Source organism: Balaenoptera borealis (genome assembly GCF_965194805.1).
Source record: "Balaenoptera borealis genome assembly, chromosome: 9".
NCBI lineage: Eukaryota > Metazoa > Chordata > Mammalia > Artiodactyla > Balaenopteridae > Balaenoptera > Balaenoptera borealis.
This window is the reverse complement of record NC_138873.1, coordinates 50,517,341-50,543,717: the sequence shown is the minus strand read 5'-3', so window position 1 is coordinate 50,543,717 and position 26,377 is coordinate 50,517,341. Positions and strand designations below refer to the sequence as shown.

Below are 26,377 nucleotides of genomic sequence, written 5' to 3'. Positions count from 1 at the left end.
CATGTTTTGGAGATATTAACCCCCGTCGGTCATATCATTTGCAAATATTTTATCCCATTCAGTCGGTTGTCTCTTTGTTTTGCGGATGTCTTCCTTAGCTGTGCAAAAGCTTTTAAGTTTAATTAGGCTATTTGTTTATTTTTGCTTTAATTTCTTTTGCCTTAAGAAACAAAGATGCAAAGCAATCTACAGATTTAATGCACTCCCTATCAAAATACCCATGACATTTTTCACAGAACTAGAACAAATAATCCTAAAATTCATATGGAACCACAAAATACCCCAAACTGCCAAAGCAACCTTGGAAAAAAAAGAACAAAGCTGAAGGTACCACCCTCCCAGACTTCAAAATATACTACAAAACTACAGTAATCAAAACAGCATGGCACTGGCACAAAAACGGACACATAGATCAGTGGATCAGAATAAAGAGCCCAGAAATAAATCCATGCACCCATGGTCAATTAATCTACAACAAAGGAGGCAAGAATATACAATGGAGAGGAGACAGTCTCTTCAGTAAGCTGGGAAAACTGGACAGCTACATGTAAAACAATGAAATTAGAACATGCCCTCACGCTATATACAAAAATAAACTCAATATGGATTAAAGACCTAAATGTAAAACCTGAAACCATAAAACTCCTAGATGAGAACATAGGCAGAACACTCTCTTTGACATTGAAATATTTATTTTAAGACATGTTGATTGTGTACATGACGTTAGGAATAAATAGCCAAGTGTTTATCAGTACTTGAATGGATAGATTATTCGGGTATATCATAATATTAAACAGTAGTGAAAATGAGAGAATTCCAGCTATAGACGACATGGATGAATCTCATAGGCAGTGATGAACAAAAGAAACAAGACACAAAGAATGCCTGCCATATGAGTCCATTTATATAAAGTCCAAAAATAGTCAATAACTCTGTTATTTAGGGATCCATACACAAGTGTTTAACAAGAAAAGCAAGGAAAAAGTCAGGTTAGTGGTTACCTCTAATAGGGAGATGGAGTTATTATTGAGGATGGACAAATGGGGTGCTTCTGGCATGCTGGCAGTTTTTATTTCTTGAAAAAGATGGTAATATGGGGGGTTGCTTTATAATTTTTAAGTTTATTTTTTTTAATATATTTAAAAAAATATTTTTATTTATGTATTTACTTGGCTGCGCCTGGTTGCAGCATGTGAGCTCTTAGTTGCAGCATGTGGGATCTAGTTCCCTGACCAGGTATCGAACCCAGGCCCCCTGCATTGGCAGCACGGAGTCTTAGCCAGTGGACCACCAGGGAAGTCCCTATAATTATTTTTAAATTGTACATATGCAGTTTCTCTATATAAGATAAATCTCACAATTTAAAAAAATGAATAGCCCTTAAATGGCTACCCAGACCACATTATATTCAGTTCTTATTTCTACTAAAAAATACTTTTGTATAACTTAGTTGCATTATTGAATATTGACAGTGCATCAGGCTGTTTGCTTTTTATTAATGTTCACTTTCATTTAAAGACAAGGAGGGACTTCCCTGGTGGCACAGTGGTTGAGAATCTGCCTGCCAATTCAGGGGACACAGTTTCGAGCCCTGGTCCAGAAAGATCCCACATGCCGCAGAGCAACTAAGCCCGTGGGCCACAACTACTGAGCCTGGACTCTGGAGCCCGTGAGCTACAACTACTGAAGCCCATGCTCCTAGAGCCTGTGTTCCGCAACAAGGGAAGCCACCACAATAAGAAGCCCGTGCACCACAACAAAGAATAGCCCCCGCTCGCTGCAACGAGAGAAAGCCCACACGCAGCAACAAAGACCCAATGCAGCCAAAAATAAATAAATAAATAAATTTATTTAAAAAAATAATAAAGACAAGGAGATCTAGGAATTAGACAAATGGATTTTAAGTGCTGTATCTGTGAATTAGGGCACATGCTAATGTTAAGAAACTGTTCTACTTAATGTAACAAGGATAATACTGTATTTAAAAAATATATTCCTTTTTTTCTTCTGCTTTTCATATAAATAACGTTTTCTTTAGTCAGCTCAAGCCATGGAGTCACCAATCCTTTGAGAGTGGGAAGGATTAGGGATATTATATAAGGAATACAAGGTGGCGGCGGGAAAGGGTTGATATTCAGCTTCTAACTTCAAAAGAGGTTTTGGGAAGAGAAAAAAAGTTGTGATTCAAAATAAAGCAGGGCTTCCCTGGTGGCGCAGTGGTTAAGAATCTGCCTGCCAATGCAGGGGACACGGGTTCGAGCCCTGGCCCGGGAAGATCCCACATGCTGTGGAGCAACTAAGCCCGTGCACCACAACTACTGAGCCAGTGCTCTAGAGCCCGTGAGCCACAACTACTGAGACCACGTGCCACAACTACAGAAGCCCACATGCCTAGAGCCTGTGCTCAGCAACAAGAGAAGCCACTGCAATGAGAAGCCCGTGCACCACAAGGAAGAGTAGCCCCTGCTTGCTGCAACTAGAGAAAGCCCATGCACAGCAATGAAGACCCAACGCAGCCAAAAATAAATAAATAAATTAAAAATAAATAAATAAAGCAAAACAGACTTTCCTCAAGTTAAAAAAAAAAAATTAACCAATTTATAAAACAATCAACTAATTGAATTATACATATATTTCATTCTTTTAAATTCACTGTGTTAAGCTTAATAAAAGTGGTTTTTGTGGTTGTGATTGTTTTTAACAAGCCCTGGGTTTTAATTCTGCACCTCATGGAAATACGGTCCAATGAGAGAAATGTGGAGGAAGGTCTGGCTGTCAACAACGTATTAACATTCCATGTGGAGGTGGGGGGTGGTGAGTATAAATGGAGGAGGGAAACCCATGCTTTAGCTGTACTGAGTACTGGTCCTGTGCTCTCTCTTTCAGCCACTCATTTCTCCTTCTGGAGCATCTCTCCTTTTCACTTGACTGTGTGAAGTGAAACACACAGACAAACTGAGGAATCAAGAGTTTCCCTAAACCCACCGGGCTCCCTTGGCATCAGAGGAGCCAGGCATCCAGCTGGAGACTGAATCCCCATAGTATCTAAGGATGGGGGCAAAGGGGAATGGACGGCGGCACAGGGATGTCCAAAGGGGCAAGTGAAGAAATGAGCCAAGAAATCAGTCTCCTACTGGACAGAAGACCCAAGTTCTGCCCAGAATTGCACCTCCAAGCAGAAAGAGTTTGGGTGATCTGATAATGGCCATGGGGTGGAGAGGTATGGTAGACTCTCATCAGGGATTAAGGGTGCCAGGAAAGCTGCCCAAACGTCCTTTCCTTGTCTGCAACGTCTTATTTTCAGACCTAGCTCAGAGCTGCTCTGGGTGCCGCCCCCAGATCTCCCAGGCAGCTGTTCTTTCCTTTTTCATACAGCACTGGGTTCTTCCTCTGTAATGGCGATGGGCACCGCGCCTGTATTTTATCTGTTTAAATATCTGTCTGTACAAAAACACTAAAATCCTGGAGTGTGGAAACTTGGTCACATCATCTTTGTTTCCTAAGGTCCTAGTACCGTGTCGGCACCTAACTAAGAGTTTAAAGTTCTATGAGTAAATAAATGAGTGGTGTCACTTGCATGATTTCATTTGATAAAGCTGTCTCCACATGAATTTAGAAGGAAAACTAGCTTTTACTTTTCCCTTTTCCTTTGGCCATTGATTGAATATTATTTTTTTAAACCTTTTCATTGTATTAAAATATAGACACAAAAAGCCATGGAACACTATAGTTAGAATTATTGTTAATTATTGTTAAAAGTTATTATAAGGCAAATACCCTTTTAACCACCATTCAAGAAAAAGAACTTTGCCAGCCTTCCCTCCACAGGTTCTACCTCTATCCCTTTCTTTTTTTACACTATCTGTTAATGAACCTAAGTTATTTCACCTCTAGAATTTCTCCCAGGCCAGAGTTTGCCGATTGCGCACACGGTGCAGTTCAACAGGTTTCTCTGTTCCCTGTCCTGTGGGTTCTGTGCTAATACTTGTGTTGAAGATGCAGATTGTTTCACCTTGATTGATATATTAGGGAGGGAATGACTTGAGCATGATGAATCTCACCCCTGCTTTAATGCAGTTCCCTCCAGGAGAACCACCAGGCGAATGTAGGAAACTGCCTCTGCTGAACTGAGCTAGCTACCCAGGAACACACACACCTCAGACGTGACCAGCCACATCCGTCACCACGTATGAGCTGCGTCCACCCACATGTGGAGTTACAGCTTCCCTCTGGCTGCAGAGAATGCTCCTTCCACCACCTCAAGATCGCTCACAAGCTGCAGCTCTTCCCATGCCACCTCCACAGATGTCAAGGGGCTTTCAGGGTAAAGTGCCTTATTTATTATGGTACTGATGTATTTCTTGACCACATAATATATATAAAACTGTGTTACTGTTTTTATTAGGTTATTAACTTATTTATTAATGTGTCACCGAGGAAGTTTTTTTACCTCAGTTTTGCCATAAGTCCTGTGGTTTTCATTGCATGATTTTACAGAGCACAGAGATTTTTAAGAACACATTATAGCAGAACTGATTGCATTTCTCGCAAATTGGGAGCTAGGTCCAATAGCTTCATCAGACTCTTGTTCTGTCCCTTTGGTAGTGTGTCCTCTCAACAGAAGGCTCATACTGTCTGATTGCCTCTGTTTTTGTGAAGTTAGCTGATGCAGCAAATGCCTACATCCATTATTTCCCTGGAGGCAGCAAAATAGTGACATTCTAATTTTATTTTTCCTTTTCATTATTAATTGGAATACTTTTATAACAAGATGTTTCCCCTTATCTACAGTTTGGTATAGTTCCTATAGGAAAGGCAAGATAAATGCTTGATTCTTTACCTATATTTATCAGTTTTCAAGATAATGAATTCATTTCCTATCATTCCCCCAGAGGTGAGCAAGTAGGTTTTATTTTATAATATAATATCATTATGAACTCATGGATTTAAAATATTTGTTGGGTTTCAATCAACTGTAATTACTATTCAAATAATTTCATCTTTGGCCAGTGAGAGACTCTTCAAGTTGGCTCCTGAGCCCTTTGCCATGACCCCAGTAAATCTTTAATAGCGCTCCTGGCTATCTGATGCCATGATAGCATGACTGAGGTTCCAGGCTCATTTCAAAATTTCCTGTCTCAGAACTGGAATCTGCCATTTGTCCCAGAGGCCCTGGTTTCTTTAATCAAGAAATGACATTTCAAAACAACAATCTAAATTCCAGGAGTGTATGTCATTACTCGGCTGGTCATTGTTTAGAGATGAATTCCATGGGTAGAACTACAGATACAGGTATAGATTAGATATAGATATAGATATAGATACAGATATGATACTTCTTGAGTTTAAAGTGATATTTCCAATTCAAATTCAGGACTATGGAATATTTTACTTATTAACCTCTATCGTATTTCATCTGTATCTCCTTTCTTCCACATTGAAGATTCCAGTTCTCAAGGACACAGGAAATGATGAAATTAGAAATTCCCATAATTACTTACTTGTTTTTTCCTACATTATATATATAACAATCTCAAAATAATATTAATAATACCATCACCAGTAAAAATTACTGAAAATAGTTTAAAATTTTGCATATATTCTCCCCATTTCTTTCATTTAAAAAAAATTGTTAGACTAAGCATGTAGTCATTGTATACCATACTCTCACCCTTTTAATCCTCATTAAATTTTAGTTTTATAAGTAACTGTATGATTAATGCTCACCACCAGTTCTTCTTTCAGGGTCCCTCTTGTAATTTGGCTGAATGAAACTCATGCTACAGTCACTGATTCCTCAGGAAGGACTCATGACAACACTATTCCCTAGAGTTTTACATGTTGATAACTCTGTGTGCCCTTTATAATTCAAATTCAGTTTGACTGGATATAAAGTCCCCAGTTCACTTTTCATTTCCTTGAGCCATCCTAAATATATTACTGTATTTTCTTCTGGCATAAGAGTATGATGATAATGTACTTTTCTTTCCCTTATAAATCACTTGCTGTTTTTGCCTACCTGCCCAAGGAATTTTTTTCTTTCTCTTTAGTATCTAATAACGTTAGTAAAAAATGTCTGGTGTTGGTTATTCTGGTTCAGTATTGTCCGGTAGCTGTGTGTTCTTTCAGTAAGTAGTTTCAAGTTTTTAAACAGATACTTTTTACTTGAGGTATAAGCATGCAGTAAAATGCATATATCTTAGATGTTCACTTTGATGCATTTTGACAGTTGGGTATAGTTGTGTAATCACCACCCAAAACAAAATATAGAATATCAAATCCTTTTTTATTTCAGGAAAGTTTTCTTTAATTCTAATTCTTAGTGTTTGTTCCGTTCCCTTGCATTGGTTTAATTCCTTAGGAATACTTATCATCTGTATGCTGGATCTTCTCTTTCTATCTTTAATATTTATCACTTTCTTGTAAATCCTTTTTATCTTTCTTCATCTCTTTTTGGTTTAAAAAAATTTCCTTCTTCTACCTTCTACTTCTCTTATTTTTTAATTTTTTGGCTATGCCACACAGCATGTAGGATCTTAGTTCCTCAACCGAGGATTGAACCCATGACCCCTGCATTGGCAGGGCAGAGTCTTAACCACTGGACTGCCTATTTGGTCTTGTGTTCCTTCTAATTTGTTCATTTCTGAAATTTTCTTTTATTGTTAATTCTTTTCTTTAGTTCTGTAACCTCATGTCTAAAGCTTCCTCATTTTGATTTATGAGTTCTTTCCTGTCTTATTTCATTGTCTTCATGTCTTTTAGCTTGTTTTGAAATTGTTACAGTTTTGCTCTGTTCTGTGAGCCTTCTTTCTAGGGTATTTTCATTATCTGTAGCAATGTTACTGTGCTCCTTTTTTTTTTTTTTTCTTAAATAATCATGAAAATTTCTGCTGCTTTTTAATGCAACTTTCGTTTTATGTAAAATTAGTATTCCTCAATGTTTAGAAGTAGGTGTGGCTTTAGAAGGAAGGTAGTTTTCCTAACTTCACAAAGTTCCCTCTTGTGCTGTTTTCATGTGTTGTTCAGCTGTGTGGTAACTTGCTTTCTGAGATTTCCTGACTCTGTTGCCTTTCCCTCTTTATCAGTGTTGTCCCGATAGCTGCATAATTTTTATTCCATTCCCAGCACTTCTTCCTCAGTGAGGGCCTGTCCTGGAAGAGAGGCCTTTCAGATCGGTTTTGAGGGTTCGCAGAGGTTAGACTGCTCCAGCCTCCTCAAGCCTTATGAGGGGCTCCGTGCACTCACCTGGTATTGCCTATTGTGGGGTTCTGTACTCTCAGCTCTGTCAGATGCCCTGCTTTCTCTCACATACATGCTGATACCATGCAGATTTTGTGGCTGTTGGTAGTTTCTCCTTACCTGTTTATATTTGGAATTCATGTAGATACCTTGTCACCTAGTTTTGTTGTGTTGTCCATGGGTCTTTAGTTTTCCTATCTAATTTTTTTTTGTCTGTATGTATGTTGGGATTTCAAAAAATTAAAGAACTATGCCACCACCACTATCATCTTCCCAGAATCCCCAACAGCAGTCTTAGTAGGATGATTATCAAGGTACCAATTCTAAGTGTGAGCATGGCAAAGTACAAACCTTAAAAATATAAATTCCCTTCTACCCCTACAATCCTAATTCTAGAAACTTATCCTAAAGAAATAACATAATTAGGCAAGTGAAAAATTTTATGTACAAAGCTGTTCTGAACTGGACTGGGATGCCTTCCCACCTACCCTATTTTAAACTCCCACTTTTAGTATGTGTACTTGTGGTATATTACCCCAAACACTATCTTATTTGGGGTTGTGAAATCGTCCAGTCCTGTTAAATTTGAATAATCAATTAAAATATGACTGACAGGGACCTCCCTGGCAGTCCAGGGGTTAAGACTCTGCGCTTCCAGTGCAAGGGGCGTGGGTTCAATCCCTGGTCAGGGAACTAAGATTCCACGTGCCACGCGGCCAAAAAATAAATAAATAAAATATGACTGACAAAATTTAAAGATACATACCTTCAAATGTTGGTCCATAAATTGACTCTCCACCATCTCCTCTTCCAGCAACTATATCTGAGAAACAGCAATAAATAAACATTAACATTCTGAGACTAAAAAAGAGAATACAGTAATGGCAGGGAAAGAATGCTTTAAATTATGATTCCACTTATAACAATAACTAGAGTAAGTTACCTAATTGTTCAATATCTATACCATGAAAATATTTCTATAATGATTTCACTTGTATTTTGTAAGTACTTTTACATTCATGATCCCATTTTTTTTCCCTCATAACTCTGAAATAGGTTAAATTTAATGCAAAACCTTTGAAATGATGAAGTATTAAATTATAATTGTGGTCACGATTTAAAGAGTGTGTTCATATAAATTCTGCTTATTTCACAAGTTATTCCATGATACATCTTGCTTTTCAGAAAAATGGAAAGATTAAGCTGAGAGGATGAAATAGGAACAGTAAGGTCTTTTTAACACAAGAATAAAAATAGATACGCTAAAAAGAATTAATGTTCAAATTTTTATTCCTTGCCCTATGGTGATAACTCATTTATCTGGTATTTTAGAAAAGAAGTTCCTTTGTAATATAATGAGGTTTTTTAAAAATGGTATTTATAGGACTTGTTTCACATTATATGCATTATATGCATATTTTGGCTTAGGCAATGATCCTACTATAAAAATCCTCCATGCACAAGTTATTTTTTTTATCGATTCACAGCTACCAGGGAAGCAAAGCTAGCTTTAATGAAACTAGAGGTCTCTGAGGTCTGTGTTTTCCCCATCACCCCCTTTACTTCCTTCAGCTCTCTAGACCACCCTCCTTGAATAGTGCGCAATAAATAACTGTTGAAGGACTGTGCCATTTAAACTCAATATGAGTGCTTTATCTATAATAAAAGAGTCTGCTATTTTAAAGAAATCTGTTGCAAGCATGGGGAGAGAATTTATGCAGGACAGGGGCATATAGCATTTAAATTATACTATTCCTAAAGCTGGTTCAGAAGTTAACTGATAAACCTTAAGTCTCCAACTACTCCTCCTGATACTTCTGCCCGCCCCCCCCCCCCATTCAACCCCCAGCCTATGGCTGTTCTCAGGAGCCTGCTGCAATAGCCCCAGGCTAAATCCAGGCGTGCGGAACTTGAATGTCCTCTAGCACCAGTTCCTTCAGCTCAGGCAAATCTGCCCAGGTGATTCCCCTCCCCTGCTAACTTATGTAAACACCAGTGACACTCCCTTGCTCTCTGTCTCCAACACCTGCCATTACTCTTGCCCTTTGCTTTAGATCTCCCAGGTGAATATTTTATATTGACACCATTTCAATCAGTATTTAATATTTTTTGTGTCCATAACCCACCCCCTTGAATTCAGCTTTGGATATCTAATATTATTTCTATACTTCTGACAACAAATTCAGCAATGCAGAATAGTGGTTAAAAGTAAACTTCAAAGTCAGATGATTTTGATTTCAATCTTGATGTTGGTTACCTTTTCCAAAACTGTTTCCTCATCTATATAGACAGGGATAATGGGAAGTGCCTCCCAAGTAGTTCTGAGGGCTAAAGGCAGTCATGTAGGGAGAGCACATGGTGTGGTGCCTGGCAGAGCGTCATGCTCCTTCATTAGTGGCCATTATTATTGTGCAGCATCACACACTTATGGAATGTATCCTCTCATTATCATCTTTACCATCATTCTGATGACCATGATGATGATAAAATGTATTAAACTATTTCTCAAGAGATCCTTCTAAAGGCAGTAGGCCTATGGGAGCCACAAAGAGGCTTAATAACTGCCAAAGTGGCTTAATAACTTGGTATCTTCATTAACTTCATACTTCAGAAATGAACAGAATGTATGTTTCCTGTTTAACTACCTGTTCATTCATTCATTCATTCTTTTAACAAATTCTTAAAAAGCATCTACTATATGCCAGGCACTGTTCTCCAACCTGAGGATGTAACAGTGAACAAAATAGATAAAAATCTCTGCCCACATGGAACTTATATTCTAGTGAAAAGAAACAATAAATCAGTTAACAAAGAAATATTAATAGTATGTCCAGTGGTGAAAAGTGCTAGGAAGAAAAATAAAGCTGGGTAAGGGGATAGGAGAGTAGCAGAGAAGGGGGTGAGGAGAGGTATATGGAGAGGAAGGTGGCAGTTTTTGAATAGGGTGGTCATGTAGTCCCTGCTGAGATAAACTCTTGGCAAAAATCAGAAACAGATCAGGGGTTGATGCAAGGGCAAACATGGAGGAATAGCTGGGTGTAGATATCTCAGGCAAAAGAAACAACAAAAGACCTCAGGGCACACATATGCTTGATGTGCTAAGGAACAGCAAGGAGCCGAATGTGTGGAGCAGAGTGAGCAAGAGGGAGGGGTCAGAAGATGAGATGGGGTTGCGGGAGAAGGAAGGCTGTGTTGGGCCTGTTGGTCCCAAAGGGCGAGCAGTAGTACCCGGAAGCATCCTAAGGCACAGCACCAAACCGTACTTAGCTCCTGTACTCCGAATTCTGCTCACAGCCCTGTGGGAATCTGACATCTGAAGGAAGAGAATACTTAAAAAGCTTGGCACTTTCAACTTACCATGTCACTGAATCCTCACCACAACCTGTGATATTATAATTATGATTAAGACACATTCAGAGATGACAAATGCCTTATCCAGCATGGTACAACTTATATGTATCAGCTTGGATTTGAATTTAGTAACCAGAATTTCTTTTCCAAACTGTCCTGAAACATCACTGCCTTGTGATCTGAAACCATGGCCTGAGACCTATACACTTACTATTTGGAAATTTTACTTCAAATAAATAGACAAGTAACATGGCCTACTTTTCCCAAATTTTGCTCTGGGGCTCACAGCGGTGAGGGGAGGTCTAGCCAAAAGCAAAACAAAGAACACAGCATCCGGAAGCCCAACACATCAGTCAACACTGAACTAAGTATCAGGAGACACTGATATGGGCCCTCTTTTTTTTAAATTATTTTTTTTAATTAATATTTTTTTTTGGCTGCGTTGGGTCTTCGTTGCTGCTTCGGGCTTTCTCTAGCTGCTTCGGGCTTTCTCTAGCTGTGGTGAGCAGGGGCTACTCTTCGCTGTGGTACACGGGCTTCTCATTGCAGTGGCTTCTCTTGTTGCGGAGCACGGGCTCTAGGTGCGCGGGCTTCAGTAGTTGTGGTGCACGGGCTCCGTAGTTGTGTCTCGCGGGCTCTAGAGCGCAGCCTCAGTAGTTGTGGCACACGGGCTTAGTTGCTCCGCGTCATGTGGGATCTTCCCGGACCAGGGCTCGAACCCATGTCGCTGGCATTGGCAGGCAGATTCTTTTTTTTAATAAATTTATTTTATTTATTTATTTATTTTTGGCTGCATTGGGTCTTCATGGCTGCATGTGGGCTTTCTGTAGTTGCGGCGAGCGGGGGCCACCCTTCATTGCGGTGCACGGGCCTCTCACCGCGGTGGCTTCTCCCGTTGCGGAGCACGGGCTCCAGGCGTGCGGGCTTCAGTAGTTGTGGCTCTTGGGCTCCAGAGCACAGGCTCAGCAGCTGTGGCGCATGGGCCCAGCAGCTCTGTGGCATGTGGGATCCTCCCGGACCAGGCCTCGAACCCGCGTCCCCCGCACTGGCAGGCAGACTCCCAACCACTGCGCCACCAGGGAAGCCCCGGCAGGCAGATTCTTAACCACTGCGCCACCAGGTAAGTCCCGATATGGGCCCTCTTGAGGATTGTTTTATACTAACAAAAAATGGAGAACAGTCTAAATGTTCACTGATGTGAAATTAATTAAATTGGCATAGCACTATGATGAAAAATTAGGCAGACCCTAAACATTTTATGTGTTTATGTATATTGACATATGAAGATGAATACTATATAAAGTGAAAAATAATTAGGTTAGAAAACAGTATTGGTGATATCTCATTTTAGAGAAACTGAAGAAAAAACAGTTGATTTACATACAAGATACTTGGATTAAATCTACATTTTCCTCCTCATCAGCCTCAGAATGTTCCAGATTATAGAAGAATAATGAAACATTATTAATTTAAGCCCCTGCATATTTCATCAAGTTCAAGCAAATCGCCTTCCACACTAAGCCAATTAATTTTAAATTGCTGCCTGATTGCTCCCTATGGGATATCTCCTAAAAAGCCTCCAAATTTAATTTTGTGCTGCTAATCAGGCACCTAGTCTGTGTAAAGCCAAAGGACTGACCTGAACAGAAAGCAAAGATGGAGACCAAGATGCTTTAGATCTTACTTCAGTTGTAACAATGTAACATCTTTGGTGAGAAATAAGCTGTTTTTCTTTCATTCTGTTTTCAAATTCCCACCTTAGTATGTTTCTTAAAAGCACTGTATTTTCTACATACACTTTTTTTTTAGGTGAGCATTTAAAATTATCTTTCGGTTAAAAAAATGTTATCCTACTTTTTTCTTAATTTTTGAATCTTTTTTTAATACAGCAGGTTCTTATTAGTTATCTATTTTACACATATTAGTGCATATATATCAATCCCAGTCTCCCAGTTCATCCCACCACAACCCCCGCCTCCCCGCTTTCCCCCCCTTGGTGTCCATACATTTGTTCTCTACATCTGTGTCTCTATTTCTGCCTTGCAAACTGTTCATCTGTACCATTTTTCTAGATTCTATGGCTTAATATACAATATTTGTTTTTCTCTTTCTGACGTCACTCTGTATGACAGTCTTTAGGTCCATCCATGTCTCTACAAATGACCCAATTTCATTCCTTTTTATGGCTGAGTAATATTCCATTGTATATATGTACCACATCTTTATCCATTCGTCTGTCGATGGGCATTTAGGTTGCTTCCATGACCTGGCTATTGTAAATAGTGCTGCAGTGAACACTGGGGTGCATGTGTCTTTTTGAATTATGGTTTTCTCTGGGTATATGCCCAGTAGTGGGATTGCTGGGTCATATGGTAATTCTAGTTTTAGTTTTTTAAGGAACCTCCATACTGTTCGCCATAGTGGCTGTAGCAATTTACATTTCCCACCAACAGTGCAAGAGGGTTCCCTTTTCTCCACACCCTCTCCAGTGTTTGTTGTTTGTAGATTTTCTGATGATGCCCATTCTAACTGGTGTGAGGTGATACCTCATTGCAGTCTTGATTTGCATTTCTCTAATAATTAGTGATGTTGAGCAGCTTTTCATGTGCCTCTTGGCCATCTGTATGTCCTCTTTGGAGAAATGTCTATTTAGGTATTCTGCCCATTTTTTGACTGGGTTGTTTTTTTTTTTAATATTGGGCTGCATGAGCTGTTTATATATTTTGGAGATTAATCCTTTGTCCGTTGATTCATTTGCAAATATTTTCTCCCATTCTGAGGGTTGTCTTTTCATCTTGTTTATGGTTTCCTTTGCTGTGCAGAAGCTTTGAAGTTTCATTAGGTCACACTTGTTTATTTTTGTTTTTATTTCCATTACTCTAGGAGGTGGGTCAAAAAAGATCTTGCTGTGATTTATGTCAAAGAGTGTTCTTCCTATGTTTTCCTCTAAGAGTTTTGTAGTGTCCGGTCTTACATTTCAGTCTGTAATCCATTTGGAGTTTATTTTTGTGTATGGTGTTAGGGAGTGTTCTAATTTCATTCTTTTACATGTAGCTGTCCAGTTTTCCCAGCACCACTTATTGAAGAGACTTTTTTCTCCATTGTATATCCTTGCCTCCTTTGTCATAGATTAGTTGACCATAGGTGTGTGGGTTTATCTCTGGGCTTTCTATCCTGTTCCATTGAACTATATTTCTGTTTTTGTGCCAGTACCATATTATCTTGATTACTGTAGCTTTGTAGTATAATCTGAAATCAGGGAGTCTGATCCTTCCAGCTCCGTTTTTTTCCCTCAAGATTGCTTTGGCTATTTGGGGTCTTCTGTGTTTCCATGCAGATTTTAAGATTTTTTGTTCTAGTTCTGTAAAAAATGCCATTGGTAATTTGACAGGGATTGCAGTGAATCTGTAGATTGCTTTGGGTAGTATAGTCGTTTTCACACTATTGATTCTTCCAATTCAAGAGCATGGTATATCTCTCCATCTGTTTGTGTCATCTTTGATTTCTTTCATTAGTGTCTTATAGTTTTCTGAGTACAGGTCTTTTACCTCCTTAGGTAGGTTTATTCCTAGGTATTTTATTCTTTTTGTTGCAATGGTGAATGGGATTGTTTCCTCAATTTCTCTTTCTGATCTTTTGTTGTTAGAGTATAGGAATGCAAGAGATTTCTATGCATTAATTTTGTATCCTGCAAATTTACCAAATTCACTGAATAGCTCTAGTAGTTTTCTGGTGGCATCTTTAGGATTCTCTATGTATAGTACCCTGTCATCTGCAAACAGTGACAGCTTTACTTCTTCTTTTCCAATCTGTATTCCTTTTGTTTCTTTTTCTTCTCTGATTGCCTTGGCTGGACTTCCAAAACTATGTTGAATGATAGTGGCAAGAGTGGACATCCTTGTCTTGTTCCTGATCTTAGAGGAAATGTTTTCAGTTTTTCAACATTGAGAATGATGTTTGCTGTGGGTTTGTCGTATATGGCCTTTATTATGTTGAAGTAGGTTCCCTCTATGCCCACTTTCTGGAGAGTTTTTGTCATAAATGGGTGTTTAATTTTGTCAAAAGCTTTTTCTGCATCTATTGAGATGATCATATGGTTTTTATTCTTCAATTTGTTAATATGGTGTGTTACATTGATTGATTTGCATATATTGAAGAATCCTTGCATCCCTGAGATAAATCCCACTTGATCATGGTGTATGATCCTTTTAATGTGTTGTTGGATTCTGTTTGCTAGTATTTTGCTGAGGAGTTTTGCATCTGTATTTATCAGTGATATTAGTCTGTAATTTTCTTTTTTTGTAGTATCTTTGTCTGGTTTTGGTATCAGGGTGATGATGGCCTCGTAGAATGAGTTTGGGAGTGTTCCTTCCTCTGCAGTTTTTTGAAAGAGTTTGAGAAGGATGGGTGTTAGCTCTTCTCTAAATGTTTGATAGAACTCACCTGTGATGCCATCTGGTCCTGGACTTTTGTTTGTTGGAAGATTTTTAATCACAGTTTCAATTTAATTACTTGTGATTGGTCTGTTCATATTTTCTATTTCTTCCTGGTTCAGTCTTGGAAGGTTATACTTTCCTAAGAATTTGTCCATTCCTTCCAGGTTGTCCATTTTATTGTCTTGTAGTAGTTGCTTGTAGTATTCTCTTAGGATGCTTTGAATTTCTGCGGTGTCTGTGGTAACTTCTCCTTTTTCATTTCTAATTTTATTGATTTGAGTCCTCTCCCTCTTTTTCTTGATGAGTCTGGCTAAAGGTTTATCAATTTTGTTTATCTTCTCAACCAGCTTTTAGTTTTATTGATCTTTGCTATTGTTTTCTTTGTTTCTATTTCATTTATTTCTGCTCTGATCTTTATGATTTCTTTCCTTCTACTAACTTAGGGTTTTGTTTGTTCTTCTTTCTCTAGTTCCTTTAGGTGTAAGGTTAGATTGTTTATTTGAGATTTTTCTTGTTTCTTGAGGTAGGATTGCATCGCTATAAACTTCCCTCTTAGAACTGCTTTTGCTGCATCCCATAGGTTTTGGATCATCACGTTTTCATTGTCATTTGTCTCTAGGTATTTTTTGATTTCCTCTTTGATTTCTTCAGTGATCTCTTGGTTATTTAGTAACATATTGTTTAGTCTCCATGTGTTTGTGTTTTTTACATTTTTTTCCCTGTAATTGATTTCTAATCTCATAGCGTTGTGGTTGGAAAAGATGCTTGATATGATCTCAGTTTTCTTAAATTTACCAAAGCTTGATTTGTGACCCAAGATGTGATCTGTCCTGGAGAATGTTCCATGTGCACTTGAGAAGAAAGTGTAATCTGCTGTTTTTGGATGGAATGTCCTATAAATATCAATTAAATCTATCTGGTGTATTGTGTCATTTAAAGCTTGTGTTTCCTTATTAATTTTCTGTCTGGATGATCTGTCCATTGGTGTAAGTGAGGTGTTAAAGTCCCCCACTATTATTGTTTTACCGTCAATTTCCTCTTTTAAAGCTGTTAGCATTTGCCTTATATATTGAGGTGCTCCTATGTTGGGTGCATATATATTTATAATTGTTGTATCTTCTTCTTGGATTGATCCCTTGATCATTATGTAGTGTTCTTCCTTGTCTCTTGTAACATTCTTTATTTTAAAGTGTATTTTATCTGATATGAGTATTGCTACTCCATTACTACTCCAGCTTTCTTTTGATTTCCACTTGCATGGAATATCTTTTTCCATCCCCTCACTTTCAATCTGTATATGTCCCTAGGTCTGAAGTGGGTCTCTTGTAGACAGCATATATACAGGTCTTGTTTTTGTATCCATTCAGCAAGCCTGTGTCTTTTGGTTGGAGCATTTAATCCATTCACATTTAAGATAATTATCAATATGTATGTTCCTATTACCGTTTTCTTAATTGTTTTGGGTTTGTTTTTGTAGGTCCTTTTCTTCTCTTGTGTTTCCTATTCTCAGGTCCTTTCTCTCTCTCTTCTCCTTCTGGGACCCCTATAATGTGAATGTTGTTGTGTTTAATGTTGTCCCAGAGGTCTCTTGGTCTTCATTTCTTTTCATTCTTTTTTCTTTATTCTGTTCCATGGCAGTGAATTCCACCATTCTGTCTTCCAGGTCACTTATCCGTTCTTCTGCCTCAGTTATTCTGCTATTGATTCCTTCTAGTATATTTTTTCATTTCAGTTACTGCATTGTTCATCTCTGTTTGTTTGTTCTTTAATTCTTCTAGGTCTTTGTTAAACATTTCTTTCACCTCGATCTTTGCCTCCATTCTTTTTCTGAGGTCCTGGATCATCTTCACTATCATTATTCTGAATTCTTTTTCTGGAAGGTTGCCTATCTCCACTTCATTTAGTTGTTTTTCTGGTGTTTTATCTTGTTCCTTCATCTGGTACATAGTCCTCTGCCTTTTCATTTTCTCTATCTTTCTGTGAATGTGGTTTTCGTTCCACAGGCTGCAGGATTGTAGTTCTTCTTGCTTCTGCTCTATCCTACTCTCTTGTATTACTTTTTAACCTGGAATATTCCTGGTAACACACTTTAGATTTGTTTAGTTTAATAGGGAATTTTTTAAAAGAGTATGAATATCTTAATTCATCATTTGGCCATATAAAACATCCTTTAAATATATATATAACATCTAATATTAAATATATCTAATTCTATATGAATTTCACAAAGGCAGATAAACAAAAGTTTGGACATTTTGATTTAATGTTGCAACTAAGTTGTATTTAAGCTTTTAAACTCACCTCCTCCTTGTATCCAACCATTCCGTACCACTCGATGAAAAATGGAACCTGTGTAATGTAGCCTGATGCCACTTTGGGAAAACCCTGCTTTTCCTGTGCACAGGATCTGAAAATTTTTACATGTTTTGGGACATGTATCACAATATAGCTAAAAATAAAGATAAAAGGTTTCAAAGATTAAAAACTTACCATTTTGACAGAGATTCTCACTCCCCCCAACTTATTAAAAAACAACAACCAAAAATCTCTTACCTCAAAAATCAATCTTCCAATTGGATAAAAATCAATAGAAATGTCCAAGAACACAAAATTATGCTATTAAAATTAGAGAGAAGAAGGTAATGCAGGTCAGTGTTTTAGCAGAAAATTTTAGAAATGACCAAAAATATAATAGAATAATGTTTTCAGTGATAAGATGATTGACAGCATTAACAGTAGATAATGTAACAGCAAAATTAAAAGAATGACTTAAGGATCTTTGTTTCATTATACCAAAATTTTACTACCTAAATAACATGCTTTTTAAAACCCTTAAGTGGTAAAGCTCTGAATCACATTAACCTATCACACAAGACTGACAGCACATGGCCTAGACATCCACTGCATCACAAACTGGGTGTGGAAAGGAACACTGGTCATTCCCTCTGGAAAAAGCAGCAGACTGGGAATTCTTTTCTTTCCTGAGTAATTCTGGGAAAAGATCCAACATGAGCCCATGGATTTGGTTACTGTGTGTTCTGGATTTTCAGAGACTGCACAGATTAGCTGAGCAGAGCCAGGCCATAGTCTTTCTGAGCAGGAAAATAAGGCCACTATATGAATAGGAGGTACCATACCAGGGGTAGGGAAGAGAGGATGCTGTGCTTTTGAGTTATTTCATTCATGACCTCATACTCCCAGATGCCCCCAGCTCTTGTTTTCAATTGACATCCTTTCTGGTAGAGTCAGCTAACATTTGTGAGCCCTTGTCTAGCCCTACAAAGAGGCATCCAAAGTGAAAACACTGTTCTCCATCACAGTAGCATTCATTTAGGGAGCAGAACACATCTAATGGAATACATTTCAACTCTTAGGCACCATTCTCATATATAAAAATGCTGCCTGATTTAACAAGTACATAATTTGCCCTGCCCTATTTCTTAAGAATCTAGGAGGCATAAATGAAATCACTTTTAGTTGTATCACTATCATTGTTTTATGTCGCTCTAAGCTTTTTTTTTTTTAATTAAAAGACTGAAATAGTATTGTAATATCTGGCATCCAGGAATGAAGTATTACATCCATACTTATTATGATTAATTTGTTTGTGCCTCTAAGCTTCTGTACTACAAGTTCTTAATTATAAAAGAATATTATAACTTTAGAATAAGAGGCATAATATAGTAAACTTCATAGGTTTAGGAGGAAAAAGGACATATTGCAAGTCATAATTGATTTCTGAAGTGAGTGAGTCCATTCAGACATCATTAAACTTCCCTGGGCATCAATATATTATCTTTATGTGGTTGTCAAGAGTAGATAATTCTAAAAATTCTAATGAAAAGAGAGTAAGTGACTGTGACACAAATAATGTCACCTAGCAGCCAAACCTAATTGTCTGCTATATCATTCCAAACCAGAAGTAAACAAGTCCCTGGGTTTTACTCAGCACGAAAAATCTAGCCTCTGTGGAAAAAATCCAAGGATTTTCTCTGGAATCTGGGTCCTCTCTCCTTACTGCCACTAATTAATTCAGGCTGTCATTATTTCTAGCTCACACTACTATAGCAGATTTCCAAATGGCCGCCCCGCCACCAAGCTTTCCCCACTGTACCCTGTTTGGTCACAGCCCTAAAATTTTTTCCGAAACACCAAAGAAGATGATGTCATACTTTTGATGAAAAGTTCTGTTGGCTTGCTTGCTTCTGGATGAAATCTAACTAACTGGTTAAGAGAGGACAGTAAGTTCAACCTTTCTCTAGTGGATCTGGTTTTGGGGTTTGTTTGTTTTTTGTTTTTTTTAAACATCTAAGCACCTTTCCTATTTGAGAAACTCCTCACAAGTTTGCACCAGCCTCTGGAGAACCTCCTCTCTTTCCCCGCTATGTGTGAGCCAGGGTGTGGGCATATAACCTGAGCTCGACTAGTCAGGTGCTCCTGCCCGGGGCCTTAGATGTCTAGGAAGTGACAAAGACCCAAGGAGAGCTGAGAAGTTATGCACGGTGAAGGCAGCATTAGGGCCATTGGGCACCCATGGCAGCATCCTGGCTGCACATTCCTGGGGCGTGACTCTGGCCATGTTTTCCTGCTGCCAGGTCTCCCTTGGTTCCTGCCTGCTTTCCAAAGTTGATTCTCCAGCTTTCCTGTCAAATGTGAGGTTACCAACATCCTTTTAATACATACTTTTTCTCCTCAAGTTAATGAGAACAGCTTGGTACTGTTGGCACCAAGAATCCTGACTGATTCTCATTTTCCCAGTGTCATTTCCCACTAATTCTGGCCTCCCTGCTGTCCCCTGCCATTCCCAGAGTACACCATGTACTTCTAGACTCCTGTCCCTTTGGGAATGAACTGCTATGAATGTTAACTTCCTCCCCACACCCTAGAGTTTCAAGCATTTTCCAAGTGCATTGTTTATTCAACAAAATATTCACAGAGCACCTCCAATGTTTCAGATTCTGTTCAAGGCAGTGGTTGAACAAGGGTGAACGAGACAAGGTCTTTGCCTTTGCACAACTCAGATCCTAGCACTGGGGCTTTATGTAGGCACAGGCCACCGTGGGCGTGAAATAATTTTCAGCATGTGGTAAGTGTTGGCTACAAGGTTTCTGAGCAAAATTACATACTTTTACCTCTATTGCCATTCCACCCTGATGGCGGTCTCTTGCTCTCTGGACCTCACACTTCCTAACTGTCCTCTGCCATTGGAAACCTCCCCAATGCCATAGCTTGTCTAGTCCTGCTCTTGCCAACTATGTGTCATGCTTTAAAACGTCACCTTCTCAAACTTGCCATTCTCTAGTGCAGTAGCTGTCACTTAGGTTGTTAGAAAGTATTAATTAAAATATTTCATGCCAAAGGTGAATGAAGGATAGGCTTGACCTTCTCTGAGGGGGAAGGTCTTAATATTTTTAAATAGATGACAATTAATGCATATAAGCTTCTAGCGGGGAGTAGGAATGTTTGAACAGGGATGATCTTCTCCTGGTGCCATCTGCCTGCTGTGAGATAGGCTTGCTTTACACACCACCAAGCCAAACCCTGCCATGAATCCTTTGCAACTGGATCATAAGGTCATTGAGAACTTAACCTAGTCTCTTACTCTTTTATATTCCCTTTGCTAGGTTATCAGTAATTAATGGTCAATCAATGTAAATGCTCAAAGATTCCACTATTTTCCTTTAAAAAATTAGTGCAACTTGCCTTCGTGTCTCTTAAGAATTTGGCAGAATAATCCATAGTAAGTGCTTCATAAAGTGCAGGAGGCTTAAAATCAACTATATCCCACACTTTGTGGGCCCATTTCTGAAGATCAAGTGCATCACCCAAGAGCTGATCGTTAATAAAACACATCACATAGGAAGAATATTCCCAGATTTCATTCTTAAGTTCCTGTAAAGGAAAAGGACCAAAAAAAGGTAAAGGGGGGTGGGGGTAGGGATAGGGGGGAACCTAGCTAAACCCACAAGCCAGAGCTTGAATCAACCCTAGGGCTGAATCTTTAAAAATTATATTTTTTGCCGTCTTTCAGAAAATATATTTTTTGTTCTCAAAGGGAATTTAAGAACATTTTCAAGACTCTGACGGTGTTGAAATCAAAGAATGACCTAACAGTGATCTTTAAAATGGTACGATCTTAGAAAATAGATGGTAATCTGGTAATAAAAGTCTATGTGCATAGCATACTTGTTATATTAATTTGAAAACAAAATGCAGTCTTTTAGCTTCATTTCTGAAGCACATTTTACTGTATGCATAGTTGGTTAGGGGTCCTAAATAAGACATGGTTTTCAATGGGAAAGATGGAAAGAACGCTTTTTTGATGGAGGGAAATCAGACCAGGTGAGGAAATGCCTCCTGAGGGCCAGGAGCAGTTTGCGGGGCACGCCAGGGGCCGTGAGGAAGAGAACTCACCTCTTCCATAACAATTTTTTTTTTTTTATTTTTAACTCAAGTAATTTATTTATTTTTTGGCTGCGCAGCATGCGGGATCTTAGTTCCTCGACCAGGGATCAAACCTGCGCCCCCTGCAGTGGAAGTGCGGAGTCTTATCCACTGGACCGCCAGGGAAGTCCCTTCTTAACACTTTTAAGCCCTAAGCCCCTCAGAATGAAGTGCATTGGTGTTTTCATCCATACAGCACTGCCAGCCAACCTCCTAAACCTCAGTGTGTGGCCACTGAGTAATGTGGCCTCTGAGTAGATCTGGTTTATTATTACCCGGTGCCAGTCCTGGCAAAGCCATGCATCATCTGGGAGAGCTGTTCTCCAATTTTAGTGGGCAGTCAGAATTACAGATTCCTGAGCCCCACCCCAAGTTTCTGATTCTGGGATGGGGCCTGAGAATCTGCATTTCTAACAACGTCCCATGGGACGCTGCTGCTTCGGCTGGTCTGGAGACCGCACTTGGAGAAACGCCGGTTTGGGGAACGGTTTGCCTTCAGCTGCCAGCGTGCTCCATTCCCGGCTCTTCTCTCAGGAGGAGCTCGCTTCAGATTCCTCACTTCCTAAACTTGTTCATGCTGAACTGTCAATCGCTGAGCCTATGGGTCAGTACTCCCTGGAATGTTGAAATTCATCAGGGTTCTCACATTTTACGGGACACAAAACTTTAAAAAGGGGAGGGAAAGTTTAATTGTGGATATTTTAGCTACCCTGGTAGGAGAAATACAGTAGCAGGTACACTTTATTCGGAGGCTGAAGGTTACGTGCCTTGTCTGGGTGTCTTCTATACATGAGGAGCCATCGCCTGCCTCAAGATAGCAGGCTGGACCCGATGTTTTCTAGGGCTTTCCAGCACTAAGATGTATGATGTTGCCTTTTTTTGGAGGGGGAAAAAGGGCCTTCCCAAAGGCTCTGAAGCCATCCCTCATGGTTGGCATTACATTATACTGAAGCAGTGAGGCCAGTGCAGACTAACCTCAAATGTGCTAAGAAGCACTATGTATAACATAAGACAATGCTTATGTGAAAGGAGAACAAAAAGCTGGCCTGAAGAGGAAGAAGAGGTTAAGGTGGCAAGTATCCAGGAGATGAGGGAGGAGACAGAAGTTAAGGATATGTGGGAAGAAGCAGCATTGATGACCTAGGAAGCCTCATTCAGGCCCCATGAGAAAAGCAGAGGAAGAGAACACAAAACAGCTCAAGGTTAGCAACCCAGGCTGACAAGGGTCAGAAACTGCAGAATGGAATCCACACCAGTCTTTCAGAGTATGGTGGGAATACGGAAGAGGAACGGGTGCAAACCACGAAGCGTGAAATCATGGCCTTCCTGTAGGTGGAGAGCACGATACGATAGGCAGTTTAGCAAGTTTGGTGATAAAAATTAAGAAAAACATACTGTTTTACGTAGGGTGCCCAACTGTCTGGGTTCGCCTAGGACTGTCCCAGTTTTAGCACTGAAATTCATGCATTCCAGCAAACCCCTCAGATCCAGGCAAACCAGGACCACTGGTCACCCTGTTTGTTGTAATGATTAGAGTTAATATTTATAGAAGTCATTAGAATAGTGCCTGGCATATAATAAGCACCATAGGTAAGTGTTTGTTATGGTTCTGTTTGAATTATATAATGAAAATGTACTGTGGCTGTGAAAATGGTATGAGACTTAACATATGGTATTCTTGACTCAGTCTTGCACCGTTCATGTGACTGAGCAGAGAGTGAAGTAAAGCCGCACTATCTGCATGATAAATCACAGGACATCCTTGTGCAATCTAGCACAGGACAATCAAAACTGCTCTGGTCAGGGGAAATGGGATCTCATCAGCCACTGAGAGATGGGGTTGGGCAGGGAAGCCAGGACTGGGACTCTACAGGACTGGGCCAAGGGTGACAAGCAGGAGGCGTACCCATTCTAGCCTGCCCCCCAACATGAGCTGTATCTGAGCCAGGATGCCACATGTTCCAGGTAGCACTACCAGTTAATCAGGGATGGCACCCAAGAGGAAACCAATCTGCCATCCCTGGATAAGCTCTGCCAGCCTTAGGGTCTGGAGTTCTCCAAGGGTACTGTTAGGGGGGAGAATGCAGAGAAGGACGCTTCCATTAGGACACGGCTACCCTGTGGGAAGTTGGCGCCTACCATCAGAGCTCCCCTAGGCAACCCTACATGCTCCCCTGCTATATCTGTGCTGGACACCACTGAAACCTTCCAGAGTTAGGGCCAAAAAGAGTGCCAGACCACAGTAACCTGAGTGCCCGAGTGTCACAGGAAGTATGAGTAAGTGATATGCCGGGAAAGAGGGGTAGCCATGGGCAGGAGTAAATAGCAGCACTGAGAGTTTAAAACTTACCTTTATCATATGCTTTCCAAAAGAAAATTCTGTAAATGTTTGACTCTTTCTTAAAATCAGCTTGGTAAAATGACTGAAATAATTTAGGAAAAGTGCATAATTTAGAGAAATAAAATCTAGTTGTATCAAAATTACTGCTTCAGTTTTTCCAAACCAATGCATATGTAAATAAATCAGGCAAAACTTGGCTCATTTCCCACACCCCAAATATCCTTTACCCTTTTTTTCTCCTGTAGATATTGATCCCATGCAAATTCTTGAACAGGAACTATTATAGGGTCTTCAAATTTGGATGGATAATTACTCTTCAGACTCTAGGTTTCAAAATAGAATAATTATTTTAGAGTAAGTTCTCTTTTAAAGTAGAAATCATTCCCCCCAATTTTTATGGGGTCTTCAGAAAGTTTTATGCAACATACACCCAAGCCACAGTCTGGCTTAGATGCCCCTTGCCAGCTCCCAGAGGCCCCTGTGCTTACCTCCAGTAAGTCCCTCCCCAGGCCATACTAACTGGTCTCTCATCTGAAGAGAATAAGCTCCTTGAGGGCAAAGACTATGTCTTAGTTTCCCACTGGCCTCAATATTTGGTACATAGTGGACCATCCACACATAGCAACTGCATAAACAAATGTACAAGTGAGTTTATGCCAATAGTTTCATGACCTGCCATGTTCTTTTAGGACCAGTTTTTCCCTAAATTAAACTCTTACTAAACCTCAGTGGATCTATGGATACTTTTAACTAAAATAAAGAAATGTTATTGCTTTAATTCACTGACATATGAAGAATGACCAAAAGGATATTGTTGTGGTTATACCCCTTGGGAAAAAGAGAAGTAAATATTAAATGTGTTTTGGTCTAGACATTGAGCATGTATTGACTTAATGTATTTTGTTTTGTCTGTATGAATCAGAGAAAATTCTTACTGGTTAACAACATCTGTCAAAAAAAAAAGTTTTGGTTCCTGTTATGTTACACTTTGCCTCCTCCTAAAGCAAGGAGGGAAGGCAGTTGAGGCAGTAACAGTTAGGCATCACCTTTCTGAGCAGGTCTGAGAAGTAAATGGACCAACAGGGAAAAGTGTCATCTGGCCACTTCTGTTGTGGTCTAAGGGGACACTGGCTTGGCATGCTTCATCAAGGGTGGATAGTCCAAGGGGGAGAAAGCCAGGATGTGAGTGTACCCTGCCTTGGGACCAGAAGAGGGCAACAGCAATCTGGCCATTTCCTTCTTAGTCTGCTGTACCCACCCAACAGCTGATGTGTCCTTTTTCTCAATTCCAGTGTCTGTGCTCTGTCTGAGGCAGTCGTGCAGGATGACTGCTGTTTCTGAGGGACCATCTGGAATAACTAATAAGCCCAATAGTTTTCAAATTAAGCATACTTAATCATGCTTTCTTCATAATTTGTTCCAGAATGGACTACATTATGTAATACTCTTTATAAATCTAAATCTTTCAGTTAATTAGGCATCAGGGATTGCTCACAAGTGATCATGTTGGAAATATATTCAAGGATCCTTTATTAACATAGAACTAACTGAATTTACATTCATATATTTTCATATTCAAGTAGAGCTACAGTAGGCAAAACTTAAGAAAGTGAAAATTAACATTATTAATATAATAAAGACGTTGTTTTCTTGACTTAGTGTCCTCTGCAACAGGGGTTGGCAAACTGTGGCCAGCAGGTCAAAGCTGGCCCACTGCCTGTTTTGGTAAGACTTGAGAAGAATAATTTTTAGATTTTTAAACAGTTGAAAAAGAATCACAAGAAGAATCATTTCATGTCCTGTGAAATTATATGCAAGTCCAATTGCAGTGTCCATAATAAAAGTTTTATTGGAAAACCACCATTCATTTACATACTGTCTGTGGCTGCTTTCGCACAAGGACAGAGTTGAGTAGTCATGACTGAGAACCTGTGGCTCCAAAGGCCTAATAATTTTATATGTGGACTTTACAGAAAAAAAATTTGCCAACATCTTCTCTACAGTGTGGAGAAAACATGTGCCTTCAGAAAAGGAGCTAAGAAAAACAAGAGAAAAAAAATCCCTCACACTTATTAAATACAATTTGGGCCATATAACTTTGCTGATCCTATCAGCCCAGCTAACACAGTCCATAATTTCTACTTCTTTTAATGGTCCATGTATCATTTTCACAGACTTGTTATCACTTGTTCTTTTCATCTTGATGTAAATTTTACCTATTTCACAGATTAGTCACTATTTCCTGACTTGATTTAAATTCAAACTAACTCTGTGAACTTGGAGCAGGTAAGAAGTCAGGAATTTCTTAAGATTTCTTCTATTTGGGAACATTTTGTGTCAAGTATCCAGCTGGGTACTTAGGGAGATACAGACATGAATAAGGCATTGTCCTGGAGTCTAGTGGGGTTTTGAAGGAGAGAAGCTTGGCATAATCTTACAACAGCATTTCTGGAGCAAACCCCAAAGAAGTGCTGAATTTTACATTTCAACGTTTTATACACTTCTACATTTCTGCTGCATTCGGGTTTTAGGAATGCTGCGGCATTACTGACCTGGCCTAATTCTT

General features: G+C 39.3%; 1 protein-coding gene and 1 long non-coding RNA gene across 10 annotated transcripts in view; one reads left to right on the top strand and one right to left on the bottom strand.

The window, feature by feature from the left end:
- The window catches only part of PPIL6 (peptidylprolyl isomerase like 6), a gene marked incomplete at its 5' end in the record, with an annotated part of 36,915 nt that overhangs the window by 9,854 nt on the left and 684 nt on the right, over window positions 1-26,377 (bottom strand). For 3 of the 9 annotated variants that reach the window (XM_082404886.1, XM_082404884.1, XM_082404887.1), the window contains 5 exons: window positions 8,006-8,062; window positions 17,328-17,475; window positions 17,580-17,642; window positions 20,730-20,918; window positions 24,039-24,134. In XM_082404886.1, coding sequence (XP_082261012.1) covers window positions 8,006-8,062; window positions 17,328-17,475; window positions 17,580-17,642; window positions 20,730-20,918; window positions 24,039-24,134 — 553 coding nt within the window. Of the gene's footprint in view, window positions 1-8,005; window positions 8,063-17,327; window positions 17,476-17,579; window positions 17,643-20,729; window positions 20,919-23,820; window positions 23,894-24,038; window positions 24,135-26,377 lie in introns of those variants that run through there. The other 6 variants (XM_082404888.1, XM_082404892.1, XM_082404891.1 and 3 more) reach the window with 5 other exon arrangements.
- Window positions 1-26,377, top strand: part of LOC309634616 — a 41,171-nt gene that overhangs the window by 14,273 nt on the left and 521 nt on the right. The window contains exon 2 of the long non-coding RNA XR_014248243.1: window positions 4,078-4,324. This is a non-coding gene — a long non-coding RNA (uncharacterized lncRNA). The remainder of the gene's footprint in view (window positions 1-4,077; window positions 4,325-26,377) is intronic.